The sequence below is a fragment of the Cydia fagiglandana genome, chromosome 27 (genome assembly GCF_963556715.1).
Source record: "Cydia fagiglandana chromosome 27, ilCydFagi1.1, whole genome shotgun sequence".
Lineage (NCBI taxonomy): Eukaryota > Metazoa > Arthropoda > Insecta > Lepidoptera > Tortricidae > Cydia > Cydia fagiglandana.
Genome location: NC_085958.1, coordinates 4,143,375 through 4,156,077, shown reverse-complemented (window position 1 = coordinate 4,156,077; position 12,703 = coordinate 4,143,375). Strand labels below are relative to the sequence as shown.

General features: G+C 38.4%; 2 protein-coding genes across 2 annotated transcripts in view; both read right to left on the bottom strand.

Annotated features, from left to right (window-relative positions):
• The window catches only part of LOC134677877 (scavenger receptor class B member 1-like), a 36,003-nt gene extending 35,292 nt beyond the window's left edge, over positions 1 to 711 (bottom strand). Inside the window, exon 1 of the mRNA XM_063536310.1 lies at positions 618 to 711. Within this exon, the coding sequence (XP_063392380.1) occupies positions 618 to 687 (70 nt within the window). The 5' untranslated portion in view covers positions 688 to 711. The remainder of the gene's footprint in view (positions 1 to 617) is intronic.
• Positions 712 to 1,125: 414 nt separating this feature from the next.
• Positions 1,126 to 12,703, bottom strand: part of LOC134677804 (uncharacterized) — a 42,600-nt gene continuing 31,022 nt past the window's right edge. Inside the window, exon 4 of the mRNA XM_063536232.1 lies at positions 1,126 to 1,283. Within this exon, the coding sequence (XP_063392302.1) occupies positions 1,126 to 1,283 (158 nt within the window). The remainder of the gene's footprint in view (positions 1,284 to 12,703) is intronic.

The window sequence follows — 12,703 nt, the reverse complement described above, 5'->3', positions numbered from 1 at the left end:
CCAAGTGAATGGGATAAGGGCAAGCGAATGATGATTAAATTTTAAAATGTGGGTTGTTATATTATGTATACTTTTATATATGTATGTACACACAGTAGGTAGTTACACGTGTACGGAAATACATTGTGGTCAATACCCTATTTCGATAAAAATAATCATGTCGGGTTAAAGTATTGAAATATAATCTAACGACACCATTTACTTCGTTCTAATTCGCTTATCTGCATTAAGTATACAACGAAAAGCTAATTTTACGGTTTCACTTACGTATTTTTAGGGTTCCGTACCCAAAGGGTAAAAACGGGACCCTATCACTAAGACTTCGCTATCCGTCTGTCTGTCACCAGGCTGTATCTCATGAACTGCGATAGCTAGGCAGTTGAAATTTTCACAGATGATGTATTTCTGTTGCCTCTATAACAACAAATACTAAAAACAGAATAAAATAAATATTTAAGTGGGGCTCCGATACAACTAACGTGATTTTTTTGCCGTTTTTTGCGTAATAGGTACGGACCCCTACGTGCGCGAGTCCGACTCGCACTTGGCCAGTTTTTTAGTGTCTGTAAAGCCCGTCCTGAGATATACGTCAAGGGTCTAGAGTGGGCTTATCATACCTGGCCTCATGTTCAGCTTCTCCCACAGCATCAGGTCTAAGGGCGTGTAGAGGAGACCTCCTATTGACATGATTAGTAGCAGCACTCCCCATATACACTGACTATAGTGGAGTCCACACGGGATGATGAAATCGACCGATTTGATCAGAAATTAAATTGGCGTCAATCTCCAATTCAACCACCGAAAATACAAAATACTATAGCTACGCAAATTGGTATTCTTCCGTCCACACCTCCACTTTATCGGTAATATCGGCCATAATCGGCAGTGGCGTAGCGTGAACTAATAAAGCCGTAGGCGAAATCACCCACGCGATCTGCGAGGCCTTTTCCTTTTTGCTATTAGGCCACTGATAATCGGTGAGTAAATTGACGTTTGCGTCCGCACGGCCTGATTTGATCGGACAATTTAATCAGATTGGCGAAAATTTGTCCCGTCTGGCCTGGGCTTATTTATATCTTTCCACAAATATAAAATTGGTGATTAAATTTGAGATTGACGCCAATTTTACTTCTGATCTAATCGGTTGATTTGGAATGGTCTTATAATCTTACCTGGCCTCATGTTCAGCTTCTCCCACAGCATCAGGTCTAAGGGCGTGTAGAGGAGACCTCCTATTGACATGACCAGTAGCAGCACTCCCCATACACACTGCGCTACGGAACCTGCAACAAAAATGAATAAATTAGCACGAGCGGTTTTACTTAACAATCATCATCATTATCATCATCATCGCAGCCTATTTACGTCCCACTGCTGAGCACAGGCCTCCTCTCATGCGCGAGAGGGCTTGGGCTATAGTCCCCACGCTAGCCCAATGCGGATTGGGGACTTCATACACCTATGAATTTCTTCGCAGATGTATGCAGGTTAGGGTGTTTCATTTTTCCGAATTTTCGATTTTCATCTGACTTTGCTCGAATTCTTGTTCTAACTGATAAAAAAATATTATATGTTAAAAAAAAATGAAATCTGTCAACATTTAGAGGTTGCACATCATCAACAAAGATTTTTCAAATAACCAACGACTCTACATCGGAGGGTAGAAAATGGTTTAAGCGGCTATCATCAAAGTGGAGAGTAGTGTGATACTGAACCTTCTACATATAAATAAATTTTAAAATTAGTAGTAAACTTCGATTTTTGCGCCTATTCCACCTATCCCTACCGCGATATCCCCCCCAGTGGGAATATGTGGAATATTTTTCCATCTATTTCTACTGGTAGTGATACATGGAATCAAGTCGTCCATCTATCCCCCCTATTTTTGAATGGTAGGGCCAGATGAAATTTATTACGCTTTTCCCAACTACTTTCCCCCCTGGTAGAAATAGGTGGATTTTTTTCCACGTGTACCTATTGATTTCCCCCCTGGTGGGGATAAGTAACTTTTTTTCCACATTAACCTCTTTTTTCCTCCCCAGGTGGGGACAGGTGGATTTATGTTACCTATCCCTACTGCCTTGTTGTTTGGTAGGGATATATGGAATCTCTTCCACTCGTCCCTGCTACCTTGCTGTTTGGTAGGGATATATGGAATTTTTTCCACTCGTCCCTGCCACCTTGCTGTTTGGTAGGGATATATGGAATTTCTTCCACTCGTCCCTGCTACCTTGCTGTTTGGTAGGGCTATGTGGAATTTCTTCCACTCGTCCCTGCTACCTTGCTGTTTGGTAGGGATATATGGAATTTCTTCCACTCGTCCCTGCTACCTTGCTGTTTGGTAGGGCTATGTGGAATTTCTTCCACTCGTCCCTGCTACCTTGCTGTTTGGTAGGGATATATGGAAATTCTTCCAGTCATCCCGTCCCTGCTACCTAGTAGGGATATATATGGAATTTCATCCACTCGCCCTGCTACCTAGCTGTTTAAGGCCTGCGCAAACCGGCGGACCGCAGCGCAGATCACCCAGGAGGATTAACGTGCTCCTCGATGCCGCGGAGTAACAATCCTCCGTGATGCTCCGAGATGCTCCATGTCTCAGAGCATTCAAATTTATACCTGAATGAAATTGAAATAGGGAAGAATACACATTGATAAATTTAAAATGATCTGCGCTGCGCTCCGCCGTTTTGCACAGGCCTTTCATCATCATCATCATCATCATTTCAGCCTATATACGTCCCACTGCTGAGCACAGTCCTCCTCTCATGCGCGAGAGGGCTTGGGCTATAGTCCCCACGCTAGCCCAATGCGGATTGGGGACTTCACATACACCTTTGAATTTCTTCGCAGATGTATGCAGGTTTCCTCACGATGTTTTCCTTCACCGAAAAGCTAGTGGTAAATATCAAATGATATTTCGTACATAAGTTCCGAAAAACTCATTGGTACGAGCCGGGATTTGAACCCGCGACCTCCGGATTGAAAGTCGGGCGTCATATCCATGCGGCCATCACTGTACAGGCCTTTAGTAGAGATATAATATGGACTTATTCCACCCGCCCCTGCACCTTTTTATATATATGTTCAGATAGCCTCGTCACAATTTTTTTGGCCAGTCTTTCCAATGTAATTAGGTAAAGATGATTGGAGAAAACTTCCATGTATCCCTATCAAAATACAATCAGGTAAAGATGATTGGAAAAGTTTCCATGTATTTCAACCAAAATACAATCAGGTTAAGATGATTGGAAAAGTTTCCATGTATTTCAACCAAAATACAATCAGGTTAAGATGATTGGAAAAGTTTCCATGTATTTCAACCAAAATACAATCAGGTTAAGATGATTGGAAAAGTTTCCATGTATTTCAACCAAAATACAATCAGGTTAAGATGATTGGAAAAGTTTCCAATTATCCCTACCAAAATACAATCAGGTTAAGATGATTGGAAAAGTTTTCAATTATCCCTACCAAAGTACAATCAGGTTAAGATGATTGGAAAAGTTTTCAATTATCCCTACCAAAATACAATCAGGTTAAGATGATTGGAAAAGTTTCCAATTATCCCTACCAAAGTACAATCAGGTTAAGATGATTGGAAAAGTTTTCAATTATCCCTACCAAAATACAATCAGGTTAAGATGATTGGAAAAGTTTCCATGTATCCCTACCAAAATACAATCAGGTTAAGATGATTGGAAAAGTTTCCAATTATCCCTACCAAAGTACAATCAGGTTAAGATGATTGGAAAAGTTTTCAATTATCCCTACCAAAGTACAATCAGGTTAAGATGATTGGAAAAGTTTTCAATTATCCCTACCAAAATACAATCAGGTTAAGATGATTGGAAAAGTTTCCAATTATCCCTACCAAAGTACAATCAGGTTAAGATGATTGGAAAAGTTTTCAATTATCCCTACCAAAATACAATCAGGTTAAGATGATTGGAAAAGTTTCCATGTATCCCTACCAAAATACAATCAGGTTAAGATGATTGGAAAAGTTTCCATGTATCCCTACCAAAATACAATCAGGTTAAGATGATTGGAAAAGTTTCCATGTATCCCTACCAAAATACAATCAGGTTAAGATGATTGGAAAAGTTTCCATGTATCCCTACCAAAATACAATCAGGTTAAGATGATTGGAAAAGTTTCCAATTATCCCTACCAAAATACAATCAGGTTAAGATGATTGGAAAAGTTTTCAATTATCCCTACCAAAATACAATCAGGTTAAGATGATTGGAAAAGTTTCCAATTATCCCTACCAAAGTACAATCAGGTTAAGATGATTGGAAAAGTTTTCAATTATCCCTACCAAAATACAATCAGGTTAAGATGATTGGAAAAGTTTCCATGTATCCCTACCAAATAGCGAGGTTGTAGGGATAAGTGAAAAAAAATCCACCTATCCCCACCGGGGGGGAAACCAATGGGTATACATAGAAATAATTCCACCTGTCCACCCCAGGGGGGGAAACAGTAGGGATGGGTGGATAAAAATCCATTTATCCCTTCCAGGGGGAAAATGCTAGGGATATGCGGAAAAAAATCCATTTAGCATCAATTAGTAGGGATAGATGGAAAAGTATCCCTACTAGTAGAAATAGATGGAAAAATATTCCACATATCCCCACTGGGGGGGATATCGCGATAGGGATAGGTGGAATAGGCGCTAACTTCTTCTTCTGTTAAAAATGGCCTTCATCAAATTTGCACAAAAGACAAAGTGATACGTGATTGACTCACGTATTTTTACTAAGGAAGGAAGAGAGAGAGAGCATGACAAATACGAACGTTTCCGAGATAATACGATGGAAACTATTATCCACTACATTTGTAGTGCATAAAATTGTTTTACAGATGTAATAGCTATGTTTAGTTCAAATACATACACATATTTGTAGTGAATAATTGTTTTACAAATGTAATAGCTAATATGTTTAGTTCAAAAATACATTTTAAATTGACACAAAAAAAAATTCGAGGTAGGGAACCCTAAAAACACCTGCAATTTGCACTTCGACAACTATTTATTTAATATGCCTGGGTCTCTATTGGTTCCCATAAATTTTTTGTTCCGATTTTTTCAGTTCATAACGTTTTCCATCATAATTTTTACTAGTCATATTGTCAATAGTCATAAAATTTAACAACATAAATTGTAATTCCGATTTTTGCAGGTCATTATTATTGTTAGGTATAAAATTTGTTACTCATAATATTCATAGTCCAGAAGGTACACCACTACATAATGTTGAAGGCAATAAACTCGCTTATAATAATCGTTGTAAGGTCTTTTATCGCAGGTTATAATGATAAGTCGGGGTCTCTATTGCATTCCCTAAATTTTAAGTTCCGATTTTTTTAGACCATTACGTTTCCGATCATAATTTTTATTAGTCATATTGTCAATAGTTATAAAATTAAACAATACAAATTGCATGCTTGCCTACCTACCTGGGGATTATTTTTTATTTGGCTTACTGATTTCCCCTCCATTTCTTATTTTTCATTTTAAGCCATTTCGTCCCGCCAACGAGTCGACGGAGCCCCGCTTTGCGGGGCTCCTATTTCCGCTCTGAGGGACACAAGGTAACTAACGAACCTACCTGAGGAAATAGATTTTTTATTGTTTGCCTTACTGATTTCCCCGCCATTTCTTATTTTTCATGTAGCTTATTAAGCCATTTCGTCCCGCCAATGAGTCGACGGAGCCCCGCTTAGCGGGGCTCCTATTTCCTCTCTCAGGGACACAAGGTAACTAACGAACCTACCTGATGAAACAGATTTCTTTTGTTTGACTTACTGATTTCCCCGCTATTTCTTATTTTTCATGTAGCTTATTAAGCCATTTTGTCCCACCAACGAGTCTATTAAGCCATTTCGTCCCGCCAATGAGTCGACGGAGCCCCGCTTAGCGGGGCTCCTATTTCCTCTCTCAGGGACACAAGGTAACTAACGAACCTACCTGATGAAACAGATTTCTTTTGTTTGACTTACTGATTTCCCCGCTATTTCTTATTTTTCATGTAGCTTATTAAGCCATTTTGTCCCACCAACGAGTCGACGGAGCCCCGCTTCGCGGGGCTCCTATTTCCGCTCTGAGGGACACAAGGTAACTAACAAACCTACCTGAGGAAACAGGTTTCTTTTTTTCTTTATATGAAGGAGGATGTTATTGGTTTGGTTTCTTAGACGTAATTCACTTTAATCATAAAAAATGGGGGTCCCTTTGTTTGACATAATTATTGAAAGTCATAATGTTTAAATATAAACAATAATGTTTCATAGTAATAGCTCCTAAATATTAGAAACATTAAACGTTTTATTTGCCAAAAATTATGTTATTGATGTTTATGTCCATTAATCATAATGGATATCATTTTCTGACTATCGAAATTCGGAACAGTAAGTTTATGGGAAACAAAGGGATGATATTAAAACTATATGAATAACGACCATTAGTCCGATAAAATATATGCCTTAAAATATTTCTGAATAATTATTGATATACCTTTGAATGTTATACTCATCAATTTTATAACTTTTGTGATTATAGTGTTCAATATTATAGATGTTTAACATTAGAACTATGAAACGTTATACTTAACAAAAATTATGACTATTGATGTTTATGTCCATAAATTATATGGATATCAATTTCTGACTATCGAAATTCGACACAATAAGTTTATGGGAAACAAAGGGATCCCAATATGCCTTTGTTAAACTAAAATTATGTTTAAATATGTGACGTTATCTATGAAAAGGGACCTTATTGTCGATGGCGCTTACGCCATTATTAACGATGCTCCGATATAAATACAATGCCGCGCTACGCTGTTTGGCGTAAGCGCCATCGACAATAAGGTCCCTTTTCATAGATATTGCCACATATACAAATCATACGCACGCTTAAGGTACAGTCAACGTCAAAGATATGTTTACACTTTTTGCCTTATTACAAAAGGAGTAAGGTGCAAAAGTGTAAACATATTTTTGACGTCGACTGTACAGAATAAATAATAGTACCTTAAGGTCGCAATCTGCCAACTAAATGTCGCAAGAAGATCACTAATAACAATAATGTTGTCAGTCTGTTTGTATAACGGTTTTGTAAGTGTTAAATGTTAATTAACATCTTAACGCCACTTACACCATTCCACTAACCGGTTACATGGTTACCAGTACTATTTGACACTGGGTTAACTGTTTAAGAGATGGACTTTTTTTCAGCAATCTGATTAAATTGTCCGATCAAATCAGAAGGCCTACCGCGAACTGCATTCGACGTGATGCCTTCTGTCGCACTTGTAAATTCGTACTTAAGTGCAACACGACGAACGTGGTTCGCGGTAGGCCCACTAGCCTTAACAAACGTCATGTCTCCGCTAATGTATGCTGCATATGCGCTAACCGCGACATATTGCATAAAACACATTACCCTCTTTAACCCGACTCGGTATCGGGGCCAAGTGCACGCATTTACATTAATGCTAATCAATTAACAGATCTATTGATAGTTTGAGATAAGTATCTGATCTCTGATCAACGGAATTAGGTATGTACCTACAGATGTAGTGCCACCACAGAATAAATAATAGTACTAGGTACAGAAGACTCACTCCCTAACAAAACGCGTCTGTTACGATTAGCACAGATATGGCCGCTAGGTGGCGACAGCGCCACGCGCGGCTTATGGCAAACCCCAAAATTGGGGCCGAACGGGTGTACTTTTAGCTACCTGTAGCAAAGCGACGAAATCGCGGAGTGAGCCACGGCTGGTGCCATATAGAGGGTCATTTTTGGACCGTGAGCTATACTGAACAACTTTTTCTATGGGACCAACCCTTTTTGGCCGTTTCATGCATTTTGGTAGAGTGGATGTCGACGTTTTCTATGGGAAGACCAAATTTTTTTTTGGGATTTCGCGGTCGGTCCCATAGAAAAAGTTGTTCAGTATGACCTAATCACCTCGCACAATATGGCTAAATATAACGGTCCAAAAATGACCCTGTAATTGTATTTCATCGTATTTTCTCGGAAATGTACGAATGTTTCTTGCTATTTCAGTCAGTCTCGGTACAAAAATTACTTACTGAGGTTGAGAGACTTGAGAGTTTGACTGAAGTAGCATGACAAATACGAACGATTTCAAGAAAATAGGATCCAAAACAATTATGCACTAAAGTCTAAACTGCAAATACTGCTTGTATTTATGTAAAAATAAGTAAATAAAAGTACCTACTTTTTTTAAATCGTAGGAGTAAAATTAAAGTGACTAACCTCTTTAAATAAAGATTAAAAAAAACTATTGAAAAAATTATATTAGCGTGATTATTTATCAAAAGGAATTTACTATTTTACAAACAAATTATTGCAGTGGCAACATTGTCTTACTTTTTTGGTCCTGAATTGCGTTTTGCAGTTTACATTTATGACATCCCACGAGTAAAGGCAGGCCTATGGAACTCTCCGCGCGAGCTCGGATCGGATTAATACCTACGAATCGGCTCCCGTTCACGGTAGAAAAGCAAGCCAGTTGGTTGCCACACGCGCTCATGTACGCACGTCTCCGCGCGCCGCACTGTCAATTTTTACGACAGTTACAAGCTACGTAGTAGTTACTGCAGGGACATATGACCTTTTAAAATGACTATTTCGCAAACACTAAAGCATAATCGGAATATTAGGTATAATTTAAGATTTAGCTTTCCTTTTATTTTCCTCTGCTGTTTAAGTCGGTATTTATTTATCATTTCTCAGCGTCAGCAACCCTAGCGTTGTGCCGGTGCGCGCGGTGCGGGGAGCGGCGCGTTGAAGGTCACTCCATTGTATTTTTGTGTAGGTATCGAAACGGTAGGTATTTGCGTTTTGTTTGAGAGATAAGTATCTGTTCGTAAGAACTATTATATAATCTGTGGTAAAGGTACCTTATGGCGGTTGGCGCTTACGCTATTATTATATTGACGCCGGTCCAATAGGTACTAATGCGGTGCTATGCGAATGCGACGTAAGTGCCAACCGCCATAGTAATGGCCTAATGACCATGAATGATTGTCTTTTTTTGACATCAATGTTTAATTTCCAATTGGCCTCTTAGACAATATTTTCCGATCACGATAATGTGCGTCATCCCATTGATAAAGTGTAATTATAATTACGTCAGGTAATTACGGTGTTCAAGGAAGTAAATTCATCTTGGCGTTTGTACTTAGATACTAGCGACTAGGGTTACGCCCCAATTTCACATCGGTGACAGGTGCGACGAATTGTAAAATTACTATTGCTGACGTCACAGGCATCCATGGGCTACGATTACCACTTACCATCGGGCGGGCCGTATTCCTGTTTGCCACCATCATTGTATTATTAAAAAAACTTTATTATATCGGAATAAAACAGATATTTCTCCTGCGAAGTTTCTGACAATCAGCATCAACCGTGCGCTGAATCTGTGGTACAGTCTACAATTTAATTTCCGTACCATTTCGTACCTTACCACAGTGACATATGTGACGTTCCACGGCATAAAGTACCTTATGGCAGCTGGCCCTTACGTCGCATAGCACCGCATAGTACCTATTGGATCGGCGTTAATATATAGTTGGTCAAGCAAATCTTGTCAGTATGGAACAAAAAAGTTGTAACTTCTAGTATAATAAATAACTAAATAAATAAATAAAAAAATGCGGCAAATTTGAAAAATGTAGGCGCGAAAGGATATCGTCTCATAGAAAATTTGAATTTCACGCCTTTTTCTACTGAAAAGATTTGCTTGACCATGTATAATAATAGCGTAAGCGCCAACCGCCATAAGGTACCTTTACCCGTGGGATGTCATATATTGATTTGAAAGTGGGTATGCACATGCTAGGGACTTCATAATATTGGCACTACGACAAGATACGAGATGGTACAGAAATTAAATTCTTTGACCATACACCTATTCGCGAACACGTGAACTCAAAAAACTTGTAGAAAAAGACAAAAATGCAAACAATTACATCCTCAACCATTATCATTAGTACTTGAACCCAAAAAACGTATAGAAAAAGCTAAAAATGCATCGCATCTTCGAGTGTCATTAGCACCGTCTAGACATTATTAATTTTGACAAATTGTTGCTCGTAATTAGTGGTAATTTAATTTAATTTTAATTATTATCACACTTGCTCTTAAGAGGTTTTATTGCACATACGCGATGCGGTAGGTATAGTTCGTTTTTTTAGCATTAGGTAAAAGATACTACTACGCGATCTTGAGGTGTCTTTTAATTAAAAAACGCTTTTTAAAAATCAGTAACTATTGGGTAATAATTATGAAAGCAAAAGAATGTAAATAAATAAATAAATATTATAGGACATTTTTTACACAAATTGACTAAGCCCCACGATAAGCTCAAGAAGGCTTGTGTTGTGGGTACTCAGACAACGATATATATATAATATAAATACTTAAATACATAGAAAACACCCATGACTCAGGAACAAATATCTGTATCATCATACAAATAAATGCCCTCACCGGGATTCGAACCCGGGACCATCGGCTTCATAGGCAGGGTCACTAACCACTAGGCCAGACCGGTCGTCAAATAATCGTATATGATTTATAATTGTTACATATTTTGCCCTTATTTATTTTTCAAAAGTGTTTTTCAATAAAAAGACACGTCAAGATTGTTTACCTTGTATCTAATGCTTAAAACTAACGAACTATAAGGTAGGGGGCAACTAGGTGCAAAAAAAAAAATATTATTGTAACCAATTAGGTTAGCATTAATTACATTATTAGCTGTCGAATGCCAAGCACAAATTTAATTTAGTACCTATTACAATCAAAAATCTTTTGTACCTATAGTCTGTTTCTTTAGGTATTTAAAAAACCGGGCAAGTGCGAGTCGGACTCGCGCACGAAGGGTTCCGTACCATAATGCAAAAAAAAACAAAAAAGTAAGCAAAATAAAAAAACGGTCACCCATCCAAGTACTGACCACTCCCGACGTTGCTTAACTTTGGTCAAAAATCACGTTTGTTGTATGGGAGCCCCACTTAAATCTTTATTTCATTCTGTTTTTAGTATTTGTTGTTATTATAGCGGCAACAGAAATACATCATCTAAGAAAATTACAACTACTTAACTATAACGGTTTGTGAGATACAGCCTGGTGACAGACGGACGGACGGACGGACGGACGGACAGCGAAGTCTTAGTAATAGGGTCCCGTTTTACCCTTTGGGTACGAAACCCTAAAAAGAGTACCTAAACAAAATCTACCCTCAACCGACTTCTTTGACTCTTGAAGCCAGTACGGAATGATGGTCGTATTTGTCTACGTGACAGCGTGATAAAACGGTGTCCGTCTCTTTCTATCCCGCAGTGTTAAAAAGTGACAATTGTTTTATCACGTGGATAAATGTGGATAAAGCGATCCGTAATAGGTTTGCAGTTGAGGATAGATAAAAACATAACATGATCAAATAATGTATCTTGTTACAGTCGGGTCGTTCAGTGACTGGTCCAAGTAGTTTTGTATTTGGTTGGTTAACCAATTAATGTTTATATATAACTACCCGAAAATGTAGAAATTATTTGTTCACCTACTTTTATTTAAGTAGGAACCTAAAGATACAGAGTATACATGTCGGCGGCCGATCGTAAGATCAGGCAGATCGTAATGTTCCTGTGTATTGTTTTGAGGATAGTCACATTAAACCAATATATAGGTAAGATAGGTTCGTTAGGTTGCTTCAGATGCCCGAAGGGCAAACTGCCCAGAAATAGAAGCCCCGCGTAGCGGGGCTCCGACGACTAAGGGAACGAGTCAAAGATTTTCACGTTTCACGATATGCTTAGGAATTTCACGATATGCCTGATCTTACGATCGGCCGCCGACATAGACACGGATGTCTTTTCATAACATAACATTACCAATCTATGCTATGGCTAAATTAAATGGGAAGTCGTTGATTTCATCGTATCGAGCGAAGGTCATTAGCACATCTATAAATAGATATACGTTCACATTATGATTTACGTGCTTTGGTAAAACCAATGGTTATTGCTAAAATATTCAACTTATTACGTCAATTTGAAGGTCAATTTCTGTGGACAATCTGATTTGAAAAAAAAACTACTTTTGAACAATTTCCAACCAGCAAATGTGTCGTAAGAAAGGCAGCATTTACGTTTCTCTTTCAGCTATTTGGTCGAGAGATACATACATTACATATATCACGCCTTTTTCCCGGAGGGGTAGGCAGAGACCACGGATTTCCACTTGCTACGATCCTGACATACCTTTTTCGCTTCCTTTACTTTCATAACATTCCTCATACACGCTCGCCGGTTTAGGGTCCTCTCGTGGGCCTTTCTTCAGGATTTCCCAAATCTGATCAGAGAAAGTCCAAAGATAAAAAAAGAAAGAAAGTCGAGGGATAGATCTGTAAAAGGTCGAAAGAAGGATCCGGCGACGTTCTCTCGACGCGATTTGGGCGCACTTCTATCAGCTTTTTAGTTGAAAGAATATCGTACGTGTCGTATCGTATGAATAGTCAAATAGTTGAAAGATAGTCATCAGTTTAGTTGAAAGAATACGTACAGTTTAGTTGAAAGAATATCGTCTTTTTAGTTGAAAGAATATCGTACGTGTCGTATCGTATGAATAGTCAAATAGTTGAAAGATAGTCAC